The sequence below is a fragment of the Ursus americanus genome, chromosome 24 (assembly GCF_024610735.1).
Source record: "Ursus americanus isolate L20-20 chromosome 24, mUrsAme1.1.p, whole genome shotgun sequence".
In the NCBI taxonomy this organism is placed as follows: domain Eukaryota; kingdom Metazoa; phylum Chordata; class Mammalia; order Carnivora; family Ursidae; genus Ursus; species Ursus americanus.
Window position 1 is genome coordinate 11,314,532 of NC_142150.1, and position 26,640 is coordinate 11,341,171.

The window sequence follows — 26,640 nt, forward strand, 5'->3', positions numbered from 1 at the left end:
ATTGCCTAATTTGTTGGCATATAATTGCCCATAATATTCTTTTATAATTGTGTTTCTGTTGGTTGTGATCTCTCTTCTTTCATTCACGGTTTTATTTATTTGGGTCCTTTATCTTTTCTTTTTGATTAGTCTGGTTAGGGTTTTATCAATTTTGTTAATTCTTTCAAAGAAACAGCTCCTAGTTTCGTTGATCTGTTCTACTGGGGTTTTTAAAAATTTCTATAGCATTTATTTCTGCCCTAATCTATATTATTTCCCTTCTCCTGCTGGATTTAGGCTTTATTTGCTGTTCTTTTTCTAGTTCCTTTAGGTGTAAGGCTAGGTTGTATATTTGAGACTTTTCTTACTTCTTGAAGAAGGCCTGTATGGCTATATACTTAATTTTTAGGACCACCTTTGCTACATCCCAAAGGTTTTGGACTGTCATATTTTCATTTTCATTTGCTTCCATGCATTTTTTAAATTCTTCTTTAATATCCTGATTTTAGTAGGCTATTCTTTAACCTCCATGTATTTACAGGCTTTCCAAATTTTTTCTTGTGGTTGACTTCAAGTTTCATGGCATTATGGTCTGAAAATATGCATGGTATGATCTCAGTCTTTTTGTATAGGTTTAGGCCTGACTTGTGACCCAGTATGTGATCTATTCTTGAGAATGTTCCATGTGCACTGGAAAAAAAATGTGTATTTTTCTGCTTTAGGATGGAATGTTGGAATATATCTGTTAAGTCTGTCTGGTCCAGTGTGTCATTCAAAGCCCTTGTTTCCTTGTTGATCTTCTCCTTATATGATTTGGCCATTGCTGTGAATAGGGTGTTAAAATCCCATACTATTATTATTATCAATTTATTTCTTTAAGTTTGTTATTAACTGATTTATATATTTGGCTGCTGCCAAGTTAGGGGCATTTCTCCTATTATTAACTCTAAATTTTTAGATGTCATAAATTTAATTGCAAAAATTTAAAAGAGCAGGATATCATTTTTAAAAGCCTGTACATATTATTTTTTGTTGAAAAGCAGCAAATCTCAAATTTACCACAGAAAAGAGAGTGGTAATGAGTTACAGTATTTAATAAAATTCTAGGCCCTGTGGCTTGGATGTTAGATGGTTGCACTGTGTTTATTTTGTTGAAATGGCAGAGTTTGGCCTTTATTTTTCAAATGAAGTCAAATTACGAAATGCCACTTGATGATATAAACCCGCATAGTTTGGTCTGGAATGATTGCTTCCATACAGACTCCACCTTTATGTCCACTAGAAGAAATTAAAGTACATAAAGAAAAATAAATTCAATTAAAATGTATATGAGGAAAAATTTATGCAAAGTTCTAAATTATCTGGGAAAGATCTCAAAGGGAGTAGACTTTCTTACAAAAAGAATTTCATAAAGAGCTTGAAATGCTATTCTAAATTATCACAACATCACATTCAGATAGTAGCCAGATGTGAAAAGCACTATTATGAAATAATTCGTATCCGGAAATGAATATGATATAAAGTGGGTTTTTTTTCCTTCTGTGAATCAGATAACAAACACTACAAGCAGGAAGAATTTGTAGAAACCAAAAATAACAGGTTGGAGAAAGGGTTAAGGTCATTTCTAAACATTATGGATGTAACAGAGATGTTAAACATAGGGGTTTTCGTTCCCAGTTTTATGGTCTGTGGTTGGCTGAGGAAGCATGTTATATGTATCTGTTGAGAGTTTTTTAAGTCTTGAAATGGAAGTCAGTAAAAATAAGTAAATAAGTAAATATAGACAAATAAGTAAAAATAGAAAGAGTATGTATATCAGCATTGACAGGAATTTAACCATAAATAAATATTTTATGATTATTTTAATATCAATGATTATGATTATTAATAAAATAATTATGAGACAGATTTGTTATAGAGACTTTAAACAGACAAAAATCAAAATAAAAATACTTTTTCAAAGTTTTTACAACTAGGTGCTCTAGCCTTATCGTACATCTTCGATTCTACTGGGCACAACCCATATGTTAAAAATACCTATATGTATGGACCCATGTTTTTATTTTCATCCCAAACCATTTAAGTTGTACAAATACTGTTGTTATATTTTTTCCTGAAGCCAAAAATCAATTTAAGATGAAAGAAAAAGAGAAGAGGGTATTAGTAGGGATGCTGCTTATAACCCAACAATTTGCAAAAGATGTAAGGGGAAAAAAAGTGAGAGGATCAGTACACTTTAGAGATGTGTTATTCTGTGTGGTCTGCTTTTAGTGCTAGCCTAACAGTCATTACAACTTTGCAACAAGATTAGTTAGACAAATTGAGAATAAATATTTATGTTCATTTGTAATAATCTGATGTTGCTATGACATTTTGATCATATGTTACAAAATGACAGCCCACAACAATTTGGAAATTAAACCAAACCAAATAAAAAAAAATAAAATTGGTCCTGACCACATTTAGAAGCACTGAGAGTTCAAGCTTAAATATGATACACTGTACATCTTGGTCAGTATATAGGAAACACTAGAATAGGGTTTCCACAGTACCTCCTTGCTATTATTACTCTTTGGTAAGTCCTGAGAAGCCCTTTAGCATCAGCGTAGTGTGTACTTTGGGGCTTTCATCCCCCTCATGTTCTTTCTTGGGTGAAGGGTGCATTTTCTCTTTTACAGGATATCAGAACTTTCATGACTGCCTAATACTGCCAGAGGAAAAATATTGTGATGTTTTGAACACAATTCCAAGAATCCTTGTAGTAAGGAGAATAAGTACTAAGTACCAGATTGAACTCAGTCTTCTCATATATCATGTGTTTTGTTTTTTATATTTTTACTTATTTGGAGACATTTTATTTGTCTCTGAAACTCAAGTGTGTTGGTTGGATAATTGATATACAATAAGTCTATAGGCATTTCCTTAAAAAACATCTGGTAGATCAAGAAAAAAATGCGGGGGAGCTTTTTAATGGAAAATCCTAAATGGTTTGGTATTGAGGGGCAAGTCATGAGGGGAGAAGACTGATGGCACAGGATATCTGAACTTGCAATGAGACAGAAAAATTAGCCAAACTAATGTGTGGAAATGAATCAAAAAGTTAAAGGGCTCCGAAGTGGTGGTAATTGCCACACGTAATAGAAAGGTGAGGTCTCAGGAATCACTGCTTCCTTCTCCTCTATATCCCATATAATTATACTTTACTAAGGGATAACTGAACAGATGTAAAATATGTTGTGCAGACATATTTTAATGCATATCTGAGAGGCCATGATGATGTGGGCAGTATTTCAAACACTAGTATATCTGCAAGGGAAGAACTTTTTAGATATTTAAATATCTTTGTAGATATTTAACTCTATAAGCTTGAGGATCCTGAGTTTCTAGGTGGCAATGCGTAAGCTCCCTTTGACTAGGCAAAGACAAATAGGAAAAAGACAAAGCTGAAGGGCTGAACTGTTACTCATAATCTGTTATTTACTCCAAGACTAGAGGAGGAGGGTGAATTATATGAGGACCATGACAGCCTGAGAAAATAAAGTACTTTCATCCACACTAATGGAACCTCAGTTCTCTTCAGAGCAGCAAAGAAGCCAGTTCACCTTTTCACCACTCTAAACATACTTGCAGCTTGGGGTGGCTAGTGACCAGTTTTGAGCAAAGAAATATAAGTGGGGGTTTCCAGTCTGACATGTAAAAGAACTCGGAAGTCATCAGTCCCATCCTCACAAGAAAAAAAGTTGAACAAACTAAAAATCAACAACTCTTCTTAGATCTGTCAGTGAATTGAGGTCATAGGACAAACGAGACACAAACGATGCTGCTGGATACTGTTCCAACAGGAACACTCAAACTTTAATGGACAAATTGTTGAAGCTCACTATGGATTACCTTCAAAGTTACAAACTTAGGGTGGGGGGGCAGTCTTAGGGAGGCCACCATATTTCCTTGAGTTTTACCTCTAGGAGCCCCACCAGGTCTTATTGTGGTAATCAGAGGGAAAAAAATCTCCTTTTGCTTCCAACAATGGGAGGGGAAAAGCAACTATTTTGAAATTCTCCTAAGCTCTGTCTTCTCCTTAAATAGGGCATGCCCTTAAGGGAAACTATTTTATCACAACCTAACCAATTTGGGTTTTATTAAACCCTTACTAACCTAGGGAAGGGAAATAGCCAAATCCAGACTCTTCTACATAGCAGAGGGGAGATACCCAACTCCGGTCCCCTATAGCCTTCCTGTTTCACTTAAGAGTAAGGGTCGCTAAGTAATTGTTGAGAAAGTCGTGTCTTAGGGACAGAGGCTCACTAAAAGACTGAGATCTATTCATAGGCCTACAATATGCTTCTCCCCCTCCAACAACTTACCACCACATTAATAAGGCTCCTACAATAACATCAGGGAAGTTAGCTTAAAGAACTACAAGCCTCAGATCTTATTTAAGAAAGAGGCTCTGGGGGCGCCTGGGTGGCTCTGTCGTTAAGTGTCTGCCTTCGGCTCAGGGTGTGATCCCGGAGTGTGGGATGGAGCCCCGCATCGGGCTTTTCCGCTGAGGTCCTGCTTCTTCCTCTCTCACTTCCCCTGCTTGTGTTCCCTCTCTTGCTGGCTGTCTCTCTCTCTGTCAAATAAATAAATAAAACCTTAAAAAAAAAAAAAAGGAAAGAAAGAGGCTCTAGGGGAACTCAAATATAAGAGGAGACACAAAAATAAGGAGTAAATTTTCACCTCTTATGCCACAGCTACAGCCAATAGAAAACACAGCCCAAATCCTAGCCAGATAAACACAAAACCTCACACTAAAGGCTTATCTATCTCAGCTTCTAACTTACTCAATATATCATGTCTGGCTCTTAACAATAACAAAAATATAAGACATGCTTAAAGTAAAAACAAAAGCAAAACAGTCTGAAGAGACAAAGCAAGCATCAGATCCAAACTTAGTTATGGCAGAGATTTGGGAATGATCAGACTGGGAATTTAAAATAATTATTATCAATATGCTAAGGGCTCTAATGGAAAAGTGGGCAAGATGCAAGAACAGATTGATAATGTAAGGAGAAAAGGAAACTCTAAGAATCAAAAACAAATACTAGAAATCTAAAACATTGTAGCATAAATTAAGCATGACATACATGGGCTTATAAGTAGATTGACACAGTAGAGAAAAAAAAAAATCAAAACTTGACAACACATCAAAAGAAACTGTCCAAACTAAAAAGCAAACAGAAAAAAGGATGAGAAAAAAAATGGAATAGAATAACTAAGAACTGTGGGACAATTAAAAAGTATAAGAAATTTTATCAATAATTAAGTTTCAAAATAGAAAGCACCAGGCCCAGATCAGTTCACTGGTGAATTCTACCAAACATTTAAAAAGGAAATTATACCAGTTCTCTACAATCTCTTGCAGAAAATAGAAGTGGAGGGAAAACTTCCTAACTTATTCTGTAAGGCCAGCATTACTTTAATACCCAAACCAAAGACGTTACAAGAAAGAAAATGACAGACTATTATCTCTCAAGCATAGATACAAAAATCCTCAACAAAATATTAACAAATTGAATCTAACAATACATATAAAGAAGCATACACCAGATCAAGTGGGATTTACTCCAGATATGCAATGCTGGCTCAAATCTGGAAATCAATTAATGTAATCCATCACAACAGGCTAAAGAAGAAAAATCATGTGATCATACCGATAGATTTAGAAAAAGCATTTAATGAAATCCAACAGCCATTTATGATACAAAAATAAAATAAAATAAAACAAAACTCCTAGCACAGTAGGAATATAGGGGAACTGTCTCAACTTGGTAAAAAAAAAAAAAAAACATCTACAGGGCATCTACATAATATTTAATGGTGAGTAACTAGATGCTTTCCAGCTAAGATCAGGAACAAGGCAAGGATGTCCTCTGTCACCATTTCTATTCAACATCACACTGGAAGTCCTAGCTGATGTAATATAAAAGAGGAAGAAATAAAAAGTATACAGATTGGAAAGGAATAAATAAGACTGTCATTCACAGATGATCTATTTGTTTATGTAGAAAATTCCAATGAATCAACAATAAGAAGAACAAAAAATTCCTGGAATGACTAGGCAAGGTTGCAGGATATAAGTTTAATATGGAAGAGTCATTTGACTTCCTATGTATTAGTAATGAACAATTTGAATTTGAAGTTGAAAACAGAATACCATTTACATTAATACCCCAAAAAAGGAAATACTTAGGTATAAGTCTAACAAAATATGTAGAGTCTGAATGAGGAAAACTGTAAAATTCTGATGAAAGAAGTCAATGATGATCTAAATAAATGGGAGAAGCCCAATGTTCACTTACAGGAAGACTCAATATTGTTAAGAGGTCAGTTCCTTCCAAATTGATCTATAGATTCAACACAATTTCAATCATTCTAGCAAGTTACTTTGTGGATTTTGACAAATTTGAGTCTAAATTTTATATGGAAAAGCAAAAAGATCCAGCATTGCTAACACAGCATTGAAAGGAAAGAGCCAAGTTGGAAGACTAACACTACCTGACTTCAAGACTTACAATAAAGTTACAGTAATCAATACAGTACAGTAATGGTGAAAGAACAGATAAATATTTTATTCAATGGAATAGAATAGACAGGCCACAAATCGACCTAAACAGTTAGTCAACAGATCTTTGACAAAAGACCAAAGGCAATACAATAGAGAAAGGACGGTCTTTTCAACAAATGTTGCAAAACAACTGGAAAAACATCCACATGCCAAAAAACAAAAACAAAACAAAACCTAGACACCTTGTACTTTTCAAAAATTAACTCAGAATGTATCATACACCTAAATGTAAAATGCAAAGTTGTGAAAGTCTTAGATAACACAAGAGAAAAATCTGTGTGACCTTGGGAGTTTTTAGATATAACACCAAAGGCATGATCCATGAAAGAAATAATTAATCAATTAGACTTCTTTAAAATTAAAAACTTCTACTCTGGGAAAGACACTATTAGAAGAATGAAAACAGCAAGAACTAGGGGAAAAAATTTGCAAAAATGCATATCTTATAAAGAACTGGTATCCAAAATATACAAATGGCTGTTAAAACTCAACAAGAAAGTGACCTCAATTAAAAAGTGGGCAAAATATTGAAATAGACACTGTGCCAAAGAAGTTATACAGAGAGCAGATAAACATATGAAAATATTATCAATAGTATATGTCAACAGGGAATGGCAAATTGAAACAATGAGCTATCACTATACACCTGTCAGAATGGCTAAAATCCAAAACACTGGTAACATCAAAGGTTAGCAAGGAGGTGGAACAACAGGAACTCACATTCATGGCTGGGATGCAAAATTATACAGCTACCTTGGAAGACAATTTTCCAGTTTCTTATAAAACTCAACATAGTTTTACCATATTATCCAGCAAGTGTACTCCTAAATATTTACCCAAATGAGCTGAAAATTCATGTTCATGCAAAAACCTGCACATGAATGTTTACAGCAGCTTTATTCATGATTACCAAACATTGGAAGCAACAATGGTGTCTTCAATAGGTGCATGAATAACATGGAATATTATTCAATGATAAAAAGAAATGGGTTATCAAGTCATGAAAAGATATGAGGGAACCTTAAATGCATTTTGCTGAGTGAAAGAAGCCAGTCTGAAAGGCTACATACTGTACGATTCCAACTATATGACATTCTGGAAAAGGCAAAACTATAGACGGTAAAAAGTTAAGTGATTGCAAAGTCATGAGAATGAAAGTCATGTGAAAAGTCTGAAAGATCATAAAGACAGAGGGAACCTAGAACTTCTTTAGTGATTTTTGGAACCACATGTCAGCTCTAGACTGTCTAGGTCAGGAGTTCTTTGGAGAAAAAATATACTCCTATTTGGTTAAGCCACTGAGGTTGAGTTTCTCTTATAAGGAGGTAAAGTTAGCAATTCCTACCTGCCATAGATATTCATTAGTTGTGCTTATAAAATATTTTCTTTCAAAGCGAAAACCGACAGAAAAAAACTTAATTACTGGAAATATAATTTTCCCCAAATCTTTTTTTATAATAAAATATAATTCTGATCCTGCAGATTGCCTGAATAAGGCCAGGGCTCACTACTAGGTTGAAAGAGGAATGGATGAGGAAAATGGGGATTTTCACCCTGAAGAAAAACCTGAATATGAAGGAAGGTAACAGTTTTCTCAAGTATCTGAAGGCCTTTAAAATGGAGGGCCATTGGATTTATGTTTGGCTACAGGAAATATAATTAACACTACATGTAAAAGGCTCATGGAAACAATAATGACAGGTTATGTGGAAGCACTTTGAAGTCCATGTCAAAGATATGCAAAGATGACTATTGGTGGAAATGCAAACTAGTGCAACCACTCTGGAGAACAGTATGGAGGTTCCTCAAAAAAATAAAAATAGAGCTACCCTACAGTCCAGCAATTGCATTATTGGGTATTTACCCAAAGGATACAAAAATACAGATTCAAAGGGGTACATGCACCCTGATGTTCATAGCAGTATTATTAGCAATAGCCAAAATATGGAGAGAGCCCAAATGTGCATCAAGAGATGAATGGATAAAGAAGATGTGATACACACACACACACACACACACACACATATACACCAATGCCATCAAAAAGAAGAAAATCTTGCCATTTGCAACAACGTGGATGGAGCTAGAGTATATTATGCTAAACGAAATGAATCAGTCAGAGAAAGACAAATACCATGTGATTTCACTCATATGTGGAATTTAAGAAACAAAACAGATGAATGTATGGGAGGGGCTAGATGGGTGATGGGTATTAAAGAAGGCACTTGTTGTGATGGGCACTGGGTGTTGTATGTAAGTGGTGAATCAATGAATTCTTTTCCTGAAAGCAATATTGTGCTGTATGTTAACTAAAATTTAAATTTAAAAAAAATGTGCAAAGTGGGAATAAGCTGTGATTGGTATAGACTTTTATGATGTTGCAAGTGATCAAGCCTAGGCTGAATCACTATTTACCAGGAGATTTTATCATTTATTTTCCAAATAATATAATCCAAAAGATTTAAATAATGATTTTGGGCAGTCAAGATCATATATGGTAAAGCAAAAACTAGAAACGAGAATAACGTGGTTTCTTAAGATCTTACTCTTTTCATTAAACCACATCATCTCAAGGAGACAATTTCAAAGGAGATTTAAATAGGCTCTCTCCTCCTTCCCATTCAACACCCAGCCGCATCTTTTTGTGCAGTGCCACCCAGGTTCCTGAGACGCAATGGCAAAGGTTAAAGTAAATGGATTTGGCCATAATGGGTTCCTGGTCATCAGGGCTGCTTTTAACTCTGAAAAACTGGATATTGTCACCATCCATGACCCTTTCATTGATCTCAGCTACATGGTTTGCACGTTCCAGTATGATTCCACCCTGACAAATTCAATGGCACAGTCAAGGCTGAGAACTGGAAACGTGTGATCAATGGAAAGCCCATCTCCATCTTGCAGGAGCAAAAGCTCACTGACATCAAATGGGGTGATGTTCTTGCTGAATATGTTGTGGAGTGCACTGGTGTCTTCACTACATGGAGAAGGATGGGGCTCACTTGAAGGGTGGAGCGAAGAAGGTCATTATCCCTATCCCTTTTGCTAATGGTCCCATGTTTGTGATGGGTGTGAAGCATGAGAAGTATGACAACTCCCTGAAGATTATCAGCAATGCCTTCTGCATCACCAACTGCTTGGCCCCTTTGGCCAAGGTCATCCATGACAATTTTGACATTGTAGAGAGACTTACGACCACAGTCCATGCCATCACTGCCATCCAGAAGACCGTGGATGAGCTCTCTGGGAAGCTGTAGCATGATGGCCAAGGGGCTTCCCAGAACATCATTCCTGTTTCTATTGGTATTGCCAAGGCTATGGGCAAGGCCATTCCTGAGCTGAATGGGAAGCTCACTGGCATGGTCTTCCATGTCTCCACCCCAGTATGTTAGTTATGGATCTGATCTGCTGCCTGGAGAAAGCTCCCTGGAGAAGGTGGTAAAGCAGGCATCAGAGGGCCCCCTCAGTGGCACTCTGGACTACACTGACCCGGTTGTCTCCTACAACTTTAACAGTGACACTAACTCTTCCATCTTTGATGCTGGGGCTGGCATTGCTCTCAATGACCACTTTGTCAAGCTCATTTCCTGGTATGACAATGAATTGGCTACAGCATGTGGGTGGTGCACCTTATGGTCCACATGCCCTCCAAAGAGTAAGAGTCCCCAAACCTAGGGAGAGCACAAGAGGAAGAGAGGAGCCCTCAGATACTAGGGAGTCCTTGCCCCAACTCATTCACCCACCCACTGAGAATCTCCTGGTCTGGAATCTATCTCAGACTCCCTGAAGAAGAGGGGCTTAGAGAGCCCTACTTTGTCATGTACCATCAATAAAGAAAACTTTACCCAGACCCCCCCCCAAAAAAAATAGAGTGAGAGAGATTTTAAATTACAGATGAGAATTTGAATGGAGGAGTTTTAAGGTAATTTCCCAGACTACAATTACACATTTTTTCAAAGGAAAGAGGAAAAACAAAATTTAGAGTACTACATAAGTTAAAAATGAAGATGTCTTTTGTATTTAAGGACCTGTTAATTTTAGTGAAGTCTTTATATTGTACTTACTAGGAGTCCTGGTTCTGGAAGAGGAGCAGGTCTTGCAAACCGTTTATTAAATTTCCTCTTCTCTTTCCTTAGGTTTTTCATATTCTCAATACGTTTATCTCTGGACTTTTGGAAAATTAAAAGGAAGGAAAACAAATCATACATATAAAACAAACATAAAACATAAAAAGTTAACATGCTGATTATATTTTTGGTTAGTGTCAATTAAAAAAGATAAACACAATCAGTGGATATGGTTTACACAGCTACAGAAAAGTAGGAAAAATCTTTTTTCAAATATGTGGTTCATAGATGAAGAAAACACACTGGCTCATCTTTAGTTTTCGAATGAGACTATTTACTCTTGATTCCCACTTTACCAACTGCGGGATCTAAAGCTCATGGATATACATGTTTACTTTTATGTTAAAAGTAATGTTCATTAAAAAACCCAAGGGAATTTTCTTTGTAGAAATAAGAAAACAAAATTCATGCACATTCTTTACTTCCCTTAAATGCTGCATATGTCAAGCAGAGATTTTTATGTCCCTATTGTATGGCATCTATAAGTAGCAGAGATCTAAGGGTTCAAACTAGAATGCTCTGAAGATAATGGAGTATTAGGGTGCAGAGTATATGAATAATAGAAACTTTTATCCACTTCCAGTGGGAGTGCAGTTGGTATAACTGCTTTGAGAACTATGTGGTATTACTTTATAACAAGGAAAACATTGCTTTCTCTATTCTATTCCTATTACATTGAAAAACAAGAATATAAAGCATTTAATAATAGTCACATTATTCTAATAGTAGTCACAAGATCCCAGAGTCCCATGAAAGATAACACAGAAGTGTCTAGCTAATAAAAGTTCTATCATATTAGAGACCACCACACATAAAGGAACAAGACAAAGTTACAATTTTGAAATACCCAGAATTATTTACTTAAACATTACCTGCCTTTCAGTGACGTCTGAAGGATGTTGCCATCTTGGCCCTTCCTACATAATATGTAAAATTAAAACAAAACAAACCATAAAAAACCATGAACAAACAGAAACACTAGTTATTATAATAGGAAGCCTATGCTACTGTTTTTTATTTATGTAATATATGCATATTATCTCAATTGCAGTAGGCAGGATCAGAATGAGAACATTAAGGTAAAAGTCAGGGGATAGGATGGCAATAGTATGAGAAAAAAGAACCAGGCTTGAACCACATCACAGGGAGCCTGTGGAGTACTGAGATTTATCACGAAAGGATAGGGTGTACAAGAAATCAAAAAATTATGTTTCTGCTGGTACTTGGGGTGATTGAGGAACTCTGGAAGTGGTATGGTTTTCTGTGACACACGGAGCTTGGCTCTTTAGTTGTGGGGTTCCCACAGCTTCCCCCAATTTCTAAATTGTACCATAAATGCCCCCCCCCCATTTTCATCCAGTTGTTTAACCCAAAGACCCAGAAGTAATCTCCTCCCCCATCCTCCCCAATGTTGAGAAACTTATTCTGCCCCCCACCTCTGGGGCACATTAATGGGTCAGTCTACAGACAGATGATTGTGCCCAGCTTCTGGAAAGCGCGGAGTGGGCCTTTTCCTCCTCCTGGGTGGGTCTAACTTCACTTGGGATTCCCAACCCTCAGCACCAAACCCGCCTGCATTGGCCATGATCGTGAGAGACCGTAATCGCAAGTGTCCCCAGTGCAAGGTCCTGGGCAGGCCCGCCGAGGCGGGGTTAGGGCCTCGGAGAACTCACGGGGCTGACTTGGATGGCTTCGTCCTCCGTACAGCACAGGCACATGCTGGTTATGCCGCAGAGCCCCGATCGCTCCCCCGCCCTCACTGCCAGACCCAGACCAAGTAATGGAGGGGCACACCCCCACCGCCCCGGAGCCCCGCCCGGTCCCATCACAATTCTCTTTATCCTCCCCCATGGCCCCGCCCTTGCCCTTAGCTGTCTTTCAATCCCGTGTGGGAAGGGTCAAGTTCTTGCGGTCCTGAGCAGGACTGTAGAATTCAGGCTGGGAGGTCACCACAAATCTTCCAGCATTCTGGCTCCAACAAGCACAGCATACAGTATTTCCATCGTTTTTAGTTCTCAACTCTCTGCCCTCTTTCGAAGGAGCCCCCTTCACTTCTTAAGACATCTCGCTTGGTTCCGTGGCCCTTCACTTCAGCCTGCCATCAGGGTTCTCAATTCTATCCCCTCATTGTCCTAACATCACCGCTGTCGTTGGATCCATCCAGCTCTCTCTGCCTTCTCCCTGTCAACACCTGGGCTGCAGGTGGGGAAGGGGGTTTGGGAACTGCCCTCACGACATGTTGCACACGATCTCCAACTTACATCGGGTCTTCGCCACTGCTTCCCACCTCTTGTATGTTTGCCCAGCTCTTTCTTTTTTGGACTCTGCAGCGCTCCCTTCAAACTGTCTCTCCTCTGTTGAACCCTCTGAGCCCACCACTCTCACTCACACACTGAGGGTGGCTCACCCTGCAGGAGAGCCTATGCTCCGCGCTGTGCGCTGCATGTGTGCACATGCAGTCATGAACTCTTTACAAGAACCCAGGAGAATAACAGCAGGGTGGTTATCATGGGGGAAATGAGACATTAGCGTGTTAAACACCTTGCCCCAGGTTACACAATTAGAACGTATTCTGGGACTTATTCCACAAAGTCTGTATCCTGGGGCCTGTGCTCTTTGATCTCCGGGCTCTTTGATCACCAGTTGCTTGGAAAAGCCCAGACTGGAGCTGCCTCACTTCCTTACCACCTCTGAGTCTGTCGCCTTGTTTGAATCCACGTTACCTTTTCCCTGTAATACTGTTAAATTGAAAAAGTTGTTACCCCTCTTTTTGTCTCAAATACATCCGTTCATTTTTGTTCCCATGCTGTTTTCCTCCTAGAAGCCTCAGAGTTCTTGCTCTAGGTTATTCCCTCCCCTTGTTAATCTCTCTATAGTCTCTGTTTTCTTTCAACAATTAAATACAATATGCTCAAATCATCCCCTAATTAAACTAATAAACCAAAGCCCTTTGAACAACAGTTAATTGTAACTCTTGCCCATCCCCTGTATTTACAGTGAACAATCCCAAGAGTTGTCTGGGATTCCCATGTCCTCTTCTTTACATCCAGTGCAATATTTGGGTCACTGCAACCTGCTTCAGCGCTTACTACCCCATTGGTACTTGTTTCAAAGTGGTCACTGGTGATCTTCCTCCTAAATTCAATGGACACTTTTTTACCGTGTGACTTTTGCATGGTGTTAGGAGCTGCAGTGAGTTCTCTTGGAAGAGTTAGGCTTAGGAAAATTAAATAATCTGGCCCACCACTATTGCTCGAAACCGTTGACGACTTCCTTCCTGAAACTCTCCTCTCTGGGAAGAGCACAACTTAGAAAAATTATGTAATCTAGCTCATGATCACAACCCAGGAACTGACTTGAAATCCCGTGCTTTCTCCACTATCCCATGTTGCCTCAAAAACATGTGTTTTGGATACTTACTATTATATATCTTGCTAGGTCCTGGGAATACAAAGATGAATAAACTGAGCAACTGCCCTCAAGGAAAGTCAGATAAAATCACAACAAAAAAATAGCAAAACTGTGTGTTTGGAGGACACACATAGACACATGTTGTGCAAAAACGCAGGAGCCTCTAATTCTGTCTAAAGACAACGCCTTCGAGATAATGCCAGACTCCTTACCAGTGGAGTAGCCAGACTGGCTGCTGATTGGTTCCATTCTTCTGATTTCCTCATCTACCTTTGCCTTCCTGGAATGATGCTTCCACAGGTGGAGTCACCTGTTACCACCCCTAGTACGTGTAATACCGCTAAAGCAGGTGCATCAGCTTAGGGACAGAACCTAAAGTGAATCTGGAAGTGTTTGGGCTGTACTCTATAGGATGGATAGGAGTTTATCAGGTAGTCGAAGACGGAGCATTCCTGATGGAGAGAGCAAGCATGTCCAAATGGCGGAGGTAGGGCTTGTGGATTTGATGAGTAAGGAATTATTGTCAAGTTGTTACCATTTTTCATTCATCACTTCTCATTGCCTTTCCTCCTCCTTCATTCTGCAAAACAAACAAAGCAACCCACCAGGGCTGAGGTTGAAATAAAACAATGATTAGCTGGATTCAGGCACTGTGAGACTGCTTATAACAGAATGTTTCAGAGTGTCAGCAAGCAGGTGGTGGGACTCACAAGCATCCACATTCTGTCTGCACTTCCTTCACTTGAAAACTTTGCGATCCTGGCCTATTGATGATCTTGCATCAGCTACCATTCTCCTTTCTACATTTATAAAATGGGAATGATAATATCTAATAACATAGGTATTGGTTCAGAAACTTGGGAATTTCCGGGTGAAATCTAAAACTGACCCCTGTTCATGGGGGCATGGAGAGACAGAAGAAAGAGGCAGGCCACTCCATGTAGGTAGATGGCAGGTTTAATATGCAAGAAACTTATATATGAGGCTTGTCTTGGGCATTGAAAAGATGAATAGACCTCTGAACCTGGCCACTTGAATATTAGAAGTTTATATAGAGGCCTTAACTGGGTTTAGTTAACTACTAAGTCCATATATATGGTCTCAACAACACCTTACTCTATCAAGGCTGTGTCCTGGAAAATGGCTCCCACTGTGGAAACAGTAGGCAGCACAGACATTCCAAGGACAAGGAAGAGGGTGAGAAGCCTCTCACATTTTCAGGGCTCAGCTCTCAGGTCAGCTGCAGTCATATCCTTTCCATGACCTCCTCCAACAATAGGGTTGTTTATGAGCATTAAGAATAATAGAAGTAAGGGATTGGGGAGTTAATTCCTTACTAATTGGGGAATTACTCAATAATCATAATTGTAGTTACATTTTTCTATAGAATCACCCAAATAAAAAAACTTGTATTTCATCCAGTCCAGTCTCCCATCTGATTCTCTAAGTCCTGTCACAATATGTTAATTTTGTGGCGGATCCTTCTTTTGATTAAATTAGCGGATAGGAAATTCAGTGCGGTCCATTCAGTTTTTTGGCACCTCTAATTATTGGAACCTGTTACTTCAACCCGGGCGTTCTATTCTCTTCACTAGCCTCACAAAAGAAACTAATTCTCCTCTACATGATGATAAGGTTGGGGAAGAGGCTGAGATTGTTAGAATCTACAGACTTGGAGGAGGGACCCTACAAGTTGGGAACCAGATCTCTGAGGAGGGGAGTATTACCAGGTTGAACTGGTACCACAGGACATTGGATGGGGGCAGTCCTTCAGAGCTGGGGATCAGAGATCTCGTAGGAGGGGCTGCTCTATGGTAGGTGCTGTGTGATTAAAGACGAACAATAAAATCAACTCTCTGGGTGTGTAGAAAAAATAGAAACTGGGAAGAACTGCTGCTGGAGACAAATGCTACCTCCAGGTGATGTGTCGCTGCTGGGGTGACACTGAGAGCAAGGAAACAGGCATGAGAAAGATCCTTTTCCACTCCACTCACCTTCCAGTCTTCCTCCAGCATCCTCACCCCACATCCCCCCCATTGGCTAAACCTACCAGGACTTGAGCTGGCTAAATTTCCAACTTTTTATTTTGTAAAGAGAAATAAAATGTACAAAGTCCCAGCCCTGGCTTTACAAGGTAGAATACGGAAGAGCAAGCTTAGAGCTGAAAGACAACAGGTTCATGTGTCCCAGCAACCATCCTGCCCCAAATCACCTGCAGTCCTTCATTTAGAGGTCTTTGAAGATGGTTTCAAATCTCCCCACTATCCAGGTTGATAACCTGTATTACTCTATGTTGTCCAATGTCCTGCACTGGGCACAAAGCTCAGAGTGTGATATGACCAAGAGTGAAGGGGCAAGGGCATTAACTTCCCAAGTCTGGACGGTACATTTTCATAAATATTGTCTTTGCAAAAATGGATGAAATTTAACTGTAAAATAAATTATGAAAACTCTGGAATACTAAATGCAAGCATAGTCTAATATTCTTGTGTGCAATGTTTGATTGGTATAGAGCTACATTTCTCAAAGTAAAGTCCAGAAACTACCAGCATTCCACACTGTTTATAATTTTATGTGAAAAATAAAACAAGTAAACAAACCACCCTTTCCCTTTATGTAAAAAAATGGGTACCAAGTTCAAATAAGTTTGGGACATTCTAGGTTAAACAAAGTTGAACACCTGTCTTTACTGCCAGCCAACTCAGAGCCCATCATATGCAAAAGTGATTATGAACTTCTAGAAGGGTATATATTACACAGTGTTTCTCCAATACACTTGATGAGGGACCTTTTCAGTGTGCCATCTATAACCTCTCTCATATGGAGAGGCTTCTAGATTAAAGATAGTAGTTATTTCTGAATAACTAAGTATTATTTTATATTACTTTAAGCATGGCCTTGTTATGTCATAAACTACATTGACAACTCTAGATATCATTATTTAAATCACAGTTTTATTCACATCCAATTATTTTTCTCATTTTCTATCTAAGGAATATTTGCTGATTTTTTTAGATCTTAAATATCTGTTTCATAATGCAAGTCAGATTAGCTGTTAGAGTGTTTCCATAAGGTAGCTGGTGTTTCTGTTCTATTTCTCCGGGTATTTGATAAATAGGTATACACTGATAGGATCAGTTAAAGCAGCATGACGATAATAGAAGCTATATCTACCCTGGGTAGATAAATAAGATAGAATTTGTGAAATTGAATAGTCACACATTTTTCCTTAGTTTAAATATTAAGTATTTTCTTTCATTTTTTGCAAATGAAATCATTTGGAGTTTATGTCTCTTCAGCTTCCGTTTTGCCATCCCTAGTATTTTAAAACTTGGTTATTTAGCAACAGAATTTATAGAAATATTTAAATATTTCATTTACATCTTAAGAAAAAATAGCTCATCCTGTTTGTTTGATGTTTCCATAATTAGATTTTATTTTTGTAAATTTGTACAAAAACAGTGCAGTTTCTTAAAGAATTAACTTGTAGGCTTTTCCCCATAAATGAAACAACTTATGCAGAAATACAAACGGAATATCAGCATTGGTTTATTTTGTACCATAATTTACAGATTTTTTTGTTTTCTTCATTTTCTGGGTTTCCAAAGGGTCATGGAATCTATTTTGGGTCATTGAGAAACTTTAATTATTGGTTTGATTTCAACGCAACCATGTATCTTTGGTTCTGAAACTATTTTACAAAGTAAATAGGACATGTGTGACTAATTTGTGTATTTAGGGTTTTCCTGTGACTTTATTTTTTTAAATGGAGTTTAAGGGAGCAAATCCTTTTCAAGTCCTAAGAGTCCTTAAACACTGAAAATATTTCTAATGGTTAAAGTCTGTTCCCTTTCCACGATAAAATGCTATTTATCTGTTTAGTAAGTAGGATGTGGACAGATTCACCACTCCCTCTTTTGGACCAGTCTTTCATTCAACTGATATCTGTATCCACCACGTCCCTCTTTTGTTCCAAGGATCTGTGCCTTGTGGTGAAGTTTCTGTACTGAGCAGGCAGATATGAGTCTTTCGTGAATGGGGCCCCTTTAAAAGAATACCAGTGCAGGTCCAACTTTATGGTTGTAGGATCTGTGCAGATACATAGGGAGTCATGCTTAGAAAGATTAATGCTCTGTTCTTGCTGTCTTAAACCTCTTAATTTTTAAGTAGCTCTGCATTTTTATTTGGAGCTATGATCTGCAAGTTGCATAAGTGGTCTTGAATCTACCCTCCAAAGTTTGTGAGAAGTTGTCTGTCTGTCTATCATTGCCAAGTATGAGTTTTTAACAGATTTTCTTTTTTCTGTGCTTAGGCCATTATACTGTGAAATCTAGGTTATAGACTTTAAATTTGTCTATAGAATAAGTTACGTGTTTTTAGATTCAACTTATTCCATCCTGTCAAGAGCATTTTTGTTCTTCTTTATAGCACAACACCTCCATGTCATATGCCACGAACCCTGCCGCAAACCCTCAATTAAACTTTCTCCTAAGTTGTTTTGCATTTGACCTGCATTTCAGCCTCCTTACCTTTGCTGACTCTGCTCCTGTCATGACTGCCCCCATAGAAAGCCAGGTCTTTCCTCAAAATTATTACTCAGAGAAGAGTAAGTCACTTTATATCAGAACCTTTATGAAGACTCTGTATTTTAGAGCTCTTTTTCAGTTACTTGAGTTTGAAAAAGTAAAGTTTTTCAGAAAAAGGTATTAGTTGGGAATGGCCTTAATGAACACCAGCTTTGGATAATTATCAAGGTGACCTTAGACTTTGGGTAAATTTCCAGTAACAATGTAACAGGATCAAACTAGAATTTAGAAAGGGCTGTATTTTTGAGGCATTGAGATGGGAATGAAAATTAATGTCTGAAAATTTGCTCAAAAAGTGGCTCTGGCAACAATTAAGCCAATGCCATTCAAAGTGCATGTAAATAGGTTGAGTAAAATTGTTTAATGAAATGTGGGTATGGAAATAAACAATATTTTTAAACGAATAAATTGTTTATATAATGTGGTTTCAAATATGGGTATGTAAGAAAATTGACAAATTAAATCTTACAAGTAGACATTTGGCTATTATAGCTACATCTCTAAAAATTTACATGGTTAAGTTGACCAAAACAAAAACAAAAAAACGGGTTTATTTGCCCTCCTAAAATGTCTCTTTCTCTTATTTGAAATATTTTAACTTTTTATCAAGTGTGTATTCTAATTCAAAATATTTCAGAAAGACTGTAAACACAATTTCTTATCAGAAAGAACCCAGTCTTACTATTAGATCTCAGACACACCCTCTGTCTCTCTCTCCAAAGAATGGTGCTGTTAAAAGATAACCTGAGGCATACTGAAATTTTTAAAACTTTATTTGAGCAAGAATCAGTTCGAATGAGACCGTGGTTAGGAAGTGGTTAGTAGGAGTCCCAGCTGACAGGAGCAGGAGTAAGGGGAAAGACTTTTATAGAGAAGATGCAGAAGCAAAGAAAGGAAATTATTCGATTGGTTATAGCTTAAAGCTTAGTTGGCGGTTTGTGATTGGTTGTCCTTAGAGTCTTGAGTTTGCAAATTTGAGGCATTTACAGGTTTAGATTTTGGGTTGCTTAGGTAAGCTGCATGGCATTAGAGCCACCTCCGTCTAGTGGCCTCCTTGTTTAACAGTGTAAACATTTCCTCATCCCTCAAGTCTATGAGCAGACTTACCTTTCATTGCACACAACCAGCCTACAGAAAATGTCGGCCCTGCTCTTCTTGGTTTCTTACCTGTGCTCTGATTTATGGAAGTCTGGGTTATAGGATCCTTGGTCCTTGCTTCTGTCACCCTGAAAGGCAGATCTTCACACACATAAATAGGCTGATCTTTAGCGTTTTCTGAATGCTGCATCAACAGCACAAAAAAGACTTGTCCTGCTTTGGACAGCAAAGTTTAAACAATCTTTTCCCTTCTAAGGGGGATCTTCAGAGAGAGGCAGAAAAACCCCTTGTAACCTAATTTCTATCTAGAGAAATCTTCCAAAAGTGCTGATATTTTCATGTTTCCTCCTGCAAATGTTTAAAGATGACCTATTAGTGGATTATTTGGCTAGATTGGCAGTTACCCTCTATTGGTCAAAGCAACCCTGAATCTAAGAATCTAACACTAATTTTTAGGCAAGTATCAAAGCAAAGATGAAATGAATGATTTATAGTTAGACTTCTTAACTGTTGAGTACTTGATAGGGCAGGCCTTAAATGGCCCTACTGCATGCCTCTTTATGGATAGACTGTATTTCTAGGAATTGTCTATTGAAGGTAACTTGATGTGAGGGTCAGTAATGCTCAAGACTCATAATATGTTTTAGGAAGTCATAGCTCCTTATTATTCTCCATTTCCTCTACGTACACACTGTTTTATTTGAATTTACAGGGACAAAAAATAAAAGACATATTTGAAGATTCTCCTTATTCAATTCTTTTTTCTTTTTGCAGTCTTTATTTAGGTTATACTTATTGGGAAAAAGCACAAGCAATTTATTTTTAGAGCGAAGATTAAGAGTTAAGTTGTAGTGATAAAGAGAGCTCCTTTTACGGTATTTAAAAAGTCTTAAAATTTCAAATGATGGGAAAAGCTGGGTGGGGGAGATGAGTATGCCCACTCTGTCATCCCGCGTAAGAGAAGATAACTGTGTTCAAATTCACAGGGATGACAGATCTCTTCTTCATATATTCTCTAGTTTTGGCTATCATACAATTTTCTAGACTAAGTTGCTCTTTTGAGAACACAAGAAAATACATAGTATAGAATTGGAGATTCAGATAGAGCACAGACCTATTTGCTAAGCAAGAAGAATGTAACCTTATTTAAGTTATGCTCGTCTTTACTGAAGACACAGTTCTTTAAAGACGTCTGATTCCATCTTGTCTTAGATCTTTAATTAGCCTACCCAAACTGCCTTGGGTGCTTACCATCGTAGGAATAAATAGGAATTGCTCTTGTAATTCTTTTTGCAATCACAGGAACATTAGGAGTCGAATCAGTGCTTCATGGAAGATGTTGTCCAGGTAGCAGGAACTGAAAAATCAGTGTGGGAAATAATCCTCACTCTGGATTGACAGACACAATGACTTTACTTTTCTACAAAAGAGAAAAAAATGTGAACGCAGTGTCGTTTCTTATAAAGCACTTTCTTTCAAGTGCCTTTCGTATGACAAATACAGATGTCAGTGATCATCGCACTGATATACTGACTTAATCAACTTACTTTGTCATAACATTGAGCGACAGTGCTATATTAAATAGTAAGTCCTTCGGACAGCTCTCCATTCCTATCTTCATGTGTTAGAACTGACATAGAGAGCAGAATAAACTTTAGTGAATGTATACCGTGTTTAAGAAGCACTATTCTGGGCACATGGATTGATTTCTTCAACAATATGGCAGGTTTACAATTATATAGCACATTTGTAATAAGTTTCTAAGTTCTTCAATTAGAACTCATTCATTTCGTATGGTGTTCATTTCATTTGAGCTCCGTAAACCTTGGGGAAAAAGTAAAGTATGTAAGGATCCCTTTATTTTAGAATTGAATTTATTTATTTATTATTATTATTATTATTAATTTTTTTAGAGAGCATGTGAGTGCTAGGGTGGGAGCAGAGGGAGAGGGAGAGAGAGAATCTAAGCAGGCTCCATGCTCAGCTGGGCTCCATCTCACAACCCTGAGATCATGACCTGAGCCAAGATCAAGAGTTGGATGCCCGAACGACTTAGCCACCCAGGCGTCCCTATAATTGAATTTAAAAAAGGGGGGGCTCAGAGGACTTAGGAGAACTAATGAAGGTCATTCCATTCAACATTTATTAAGTCAATAAGTATTTCTGGAGTATTGTATTATTTAGTATTCCTTTAGTTGCAAGAACAGAAACAAACTGAAAGGGATTCTTTTTCAGTTTACATGACTGGGAAATATAGGAGGAGATTTCCTTCAGTCAAATAATAGTGATTCGTTTCTATTAGCATTGCTTCCCTCTGTAGATTGGCCTTTGTCTTGCTGCAAATGGGTTTTTCTGCAGATAATGGGGAATTATCTACCATCCTTTATAATTTGACCCACCACTTGGGAGAAAGTCCTTATTCTCAGCTTTTGGGGAGGACTCCGATTGGCATATATTACCAGTTAAGAGAACATTTGAAAAGCTCAGGTTAAATCACATTAAATATGGCTAGTGTTAGCAAAGGAACAGAGCTTCTGTTTTTTTAACTCAGAAATTTTAGCATTCTTATTTTTAGGTTGAATCTAATCAACACTTTAGAAAAAGTGACAAATTATTATTTCTTTCTTTGGACTTTTCTGTCCAGATACCAGTATGGAAGATTTGAGTTCACGGTTGATTTTACAGATACCCACGCAGAAAGAAGCGTGCGGTGACAAAGAGGAAGTGTGTTACTCCGCCTGTGGAAAAGTTATTAAAAGGAAGTAAAGTGATCTTGACTGAAAACCGTGACATTCTGACAAGGAAACATGTTAAGGGAGATTAGAAAACCTTTTAACAGGCTTTAAAGATAATCATATTTATAGACAGTCTACATTTACTTGAACCTCATTAAGTGGCAATGAAAACAGGTGGGGTAGAAAAAGCAGAGGCTTCAGTGTAAACATGCCTTGTTTCAAAACTCCCTGTGTTTCATTTTGATGTAAGATATTTTAGATGAGGCTAAACTACATCTCTGTTTTCCAGTGGGCCTAAGAGACCTAGTGCTATTTCTTGGAGTTCCAAAATTTAAGGAGTAATGTATTCAGGTGTGCTCATGTATTAGTTTATTTTCTTCTTAACTAATGGGTTGGTAATTTTGCATGGGTCTAAAGGTTGTATGGGGGACAGCAAAAGAGGAACTGGAGAATGAGTTACCAAAGGAATATATACCCTCTTTGCCGGTAAGAATAAGTAGGATACATAATAGTTTTTTAGAATATTAGAATATTATTTGTGGATAATTGATAATAATCCTTAGAACCAGGAGGTCTAGTTATTGGCAAATATCATTCTTTTCTAGGATGAGTAGAAGTCATATCCTTGCAGGTAATTATTTAATGTCTCAGCAACTCTTCAGGGTTTCATTCATTTTTAGACCAAAAAAAAATCCAGCAGGTGGCGCCACAATCATACTATTTACACAGTTAACTATTTGAAGGGAGCCAGACAACAAAAATGATCGTGTAGCCAGAAGATGGTGCTAGGTGACCGATCTTTTAAAAAGCAATGTCTGCATTTGAAATAGGCAACTTCAATTTTACTGATTTCCAGGATTTATACCGAGGGTAGTGTTGACACTGTTGTTTGGAATTCTTCAGTATCTTCTTCAGTAGCTTCAAATTTAAAAGTGCGTTACTTTTATGATAAAAGAACCCTGACCAGCTCATGAAAGGAAGAAATTCTTTCTGGCTCTACTTTTTATCACTCACAGTCTTTACAAAGAAAGAAGATTATATTTAAAATGTTTTGCTTTTTTACTGTCCTTCTATTTTCATATGTTTCATGATTATACCTTTTTTTAAAAATATAAGCACCTACCCACCTCTAAATTCCTTGTTGTGTTCCTTTTATTCTTCTTCTAAGATTCTTTCAAAAAGATGAAACACTAAATTAAAATCTGCAGATACACTTTCTGACGTGTCCCAATCAGAAAAAAAGAAATTCTTTGAAATGTTTCTTTTGTTGTACTTTGTGGAGTCTTAAAAACTGCGGTTTAATTTTCATATCTTTGTATATTCAGTATTCAAGTCTTTCATCCTCCAAAATAATAGAAAATTAAAATTAAACTGCTTTATAACTTTGTTTTAAACTTTTGCATTAGCAAAACCTTCTAAAAATTGTTACTGGTTCATTTGGCATTCTAAACAGTTCTCTGTTAAATATCTCTTAAATGCATCTATTTTTCACCAGCTGTTTATCTCCTTCATCCTCTAACCTTTGCTATCGGACCATTAAAATAGGAATGCAAGTTGGTACAGCCACTCTGGCAAACAGTATGGAGTTTCCTTAAGACATTAAAAATAGAGCTACTCTACGGCCCAGCAATCGCACTACTGGGTATTTTCCCCAAAGATACGGACATAGTGAAAAGAAGGGGCACATGCACCCCAATGTTCACAGCAGCAATGTCCACAGTAGCCAAACTGTGGAAGGAGCCTAGATATCCTTCAACAGATGAATGGATCAAGATGTGGTTCATAGATACGATGGAATATTACTCAGCCATCAGAAAGGATGAATAGCCACCATTTGCGTCGACATAGATGGAACTGGAAGGGATTATGGTAAGTGAAGTAAGTCAAGCAGAGAAAGACAACTATCATATGGTTTCACTCATTTATGGAACAGAAGGAATAGCGCAGAGGACACAGGGGAAGGGAGGGAAAACTGAATGGGGAGAAATCAGAGGGCGAGACAAGCCATGAGAGACTCTGGACTCCGGAAACCAAACTGAGGGTTACGAAAGGGGGAGGGTATGGGGATGGGGTAACTGGGTGATGGGTGTTAAGGGGGGCACGTGTGGTGATGAGCACTGGGTGTTATACACAATTAATGTATCGTTGAACACTACATCAAAACCTAATGATGTACTGGCTAATTGAACATAATAATTTTTTTAATTTAAAAAATAAAAATAAAATAAAACATGGATTTTAGATCCTGTGTAAAAAAAAAAATTGCCTGCCAAAAGTTGACTTTCCTTCCTTCCTGCCATCCTCAGATCTGTTTTCTCTCAGATCAGAGCCATATTTTGTAAATGCAGTTATTTCTTTCCTGTTCTTAAAAGCTTTCAATAATTTTCCATGGCTTGTAAGCACCCAAACAAACCTTAACCACACCCAAAGGCACTTCTCTGGGGGTATCTCATACTGTTCTTTCATGTCATTTTCCATGTGCTTGCTATATCACCTTCCTCAGACTATACTCCCTCCTCTTAAAAATCTGGTACGAGTCTTCTTTCAGTCAGGAAGGCTACTCTCCTGCATCTTCACCTGTGTGTCTCATAAATGTTCTTCGGATCAGAACTCAAACATCACTTTCTCCAGGAAGCCCACCGGATCACCGAGGTCTAGGTCAAGGCTCTCTACTGTGTGCTCCCACAGCGCTGAATACCTCTCCTTTGTGGCACTCCCCTCTGTAACTGGACACAATTTATGGCAGATACATCGATCAATGTCTTTTTTTGCCCTAACTCTCACGTAAGCTTCATGAAGACAGAGAAGTTACCGCTTTTCTCACTATTGTATTTCCAGAGAGTAAGAGTGTCATACTTGACATGTGGGGAGCTCTCAATCAATATTAGTAGATCAATAAAATGAATGACTGACGATAAAAATTAGAGGCTTCTGGAAGGTATAATTGATTTGATGAGTTCAGAATAGTTTCCACTGGCAGATGTTTACCCTGAAAAGAATGTCAGGATGCAGGTGGTTACTATCTTTCAGGTATCTACAAGGCTGTCGTGTGAGGGAGGGGCTCCAAAGTTGATCTAAAACCAAAAGCTTACAGGAGGAACTAAATCCAAGATTTTAAAAACAGAGTATAACAGAACCAATTTCTGCACTAGGTAGGTAAGGAACTGCCTGCAACATAAGCTCCCTTTTGTGGGAAGCAGAAAAGGGAATTCCAAAGCCAACAGTTAGGTGGCCTTTGAAGACCCTTCGAGCTTTGAGATTCTATGGAAGTCTGATTTGTTATAAAGAGGATTTGTCTTTCCCCTTGCTGATTGCATTCTGAGGCCAGTGTTGGCTGGGGTGGGGATGAAAGTTCTCCATAGAGTTCTTGGGATTAAGTTTCATTGTGTTTAGGACTTTAAAGAATAAGTGATTTCCTAGCATGATCTGTACCATTAATTTCACCTTAAACTCTTATTTTCAACATCTTGGGATACACTTCAAATAAAAAATAACTAGTATTTATTTCAGATATATTACTTTCTCTGATAACTGAAGTAGTCTATTTCAAATTACATTTAATCTAACTTTTACTGAATCACTGATAATATTTACAGATAAATTTTTTAGAATACTTTTGGATTTTGACTTTGTTCAGTTTCCTTTTAGGGGGTGGGATAAGTTCTGTATTTCAAATATATGAATGTTCTTAATTTCCTCTATGAACATAAGTGGTTAATGAGATCTTTTGTTCCGTGAATTTATTTTCAGACTATTGGAGGAAAAAGGTTCAAGATCTTTACATTTAATATACTAGCTCATCACTTTTTTGCCTACCCAGATTTTATATCAAACTGTAGACAAAAATCTTAATTTATTCTCATGCCTCATAATAAATAAATTAAGTAGTTCTTAACATTTTTTTTTGGTAGATGACATATGAAACCTGCATTTGAAGAGTTTTTTTCAATCAAGTGAACTCCAACCACACTAAGATACACATTGCCTCATTGTTTTCATTAATCAAATGAGGAAGCATTCTCAAGGTCAATCAATAACGTGTTTATTTACGAGTTAAATAAACCATCTAAAGTGGGCCACATGCAGCCTTTTAAAAG

The 26,640-nt window shown here is 37.6% G+C and overlaps 2 protein-coding genes and 1 pseudogene across 4 annotated transcripts in view; 2 read left to right on the forward strand and 1 right to left on the reverse strand.

Annotated features, from left to right (window-relative positions):
• LOC148107839 (uncharacterized) overlaps nt 1–26,640 on the forward strand; it is a 190,460-nt gene that overhangs the window by 9,103 nt on the left and 154,717 nt on the right. The gene's annotated exons all lie outside the window — the stretch shown is intronic.
• LOC148107840 (glyceraldehyde-3-phosphate dehydrogenase pseudogene) lies at nt 1,831–17,270 on the forward strand (annotated as a pseudogene).
• CCDC179 (coiled-coil domain containing 179) lies at nt 10,636–12,437 on the reverse strand. Its single transcript, XM_087855263.1, has 3 exons — nt 12,387–12,437; nt 11,590–11,630; nt 10,636–10,750 (listed from the first exon to the last, which is right to left on the reverse strand). The coding sequence occupies exons 1-3, from the start codon at nt 12,429–12,431 to the stop codon at nt 10,636–10,638; spliced, it is 201 nt and encodes a 66-aa protein (XP_087711389.1). The 5' UTR covers nt 12,432–12,437.

Coding starts and splice junctions, on each gene's coding strand:
- CCDC179 (XM_087855263.1), bottom strand. CDS start 12,431: ATGTGCCTGTGCTGTACGGAGGACGAAGCCATCCAAGTCAGCCCC. Junction 11,631..12,386: donor AAGCCATCCAAGTCAGCCCC/GTGAGTTCTCCG, acceptor CATATTATGTAG/GAAGGGCCAAGATGGCAACA. Junction 10,751..11,589: donor CCTTCAGACGTCACTGAAAG/GCAGGTAATGTT, acceptor CCAAAAGTCCAG/AGATAAACGTATTGAGAATA.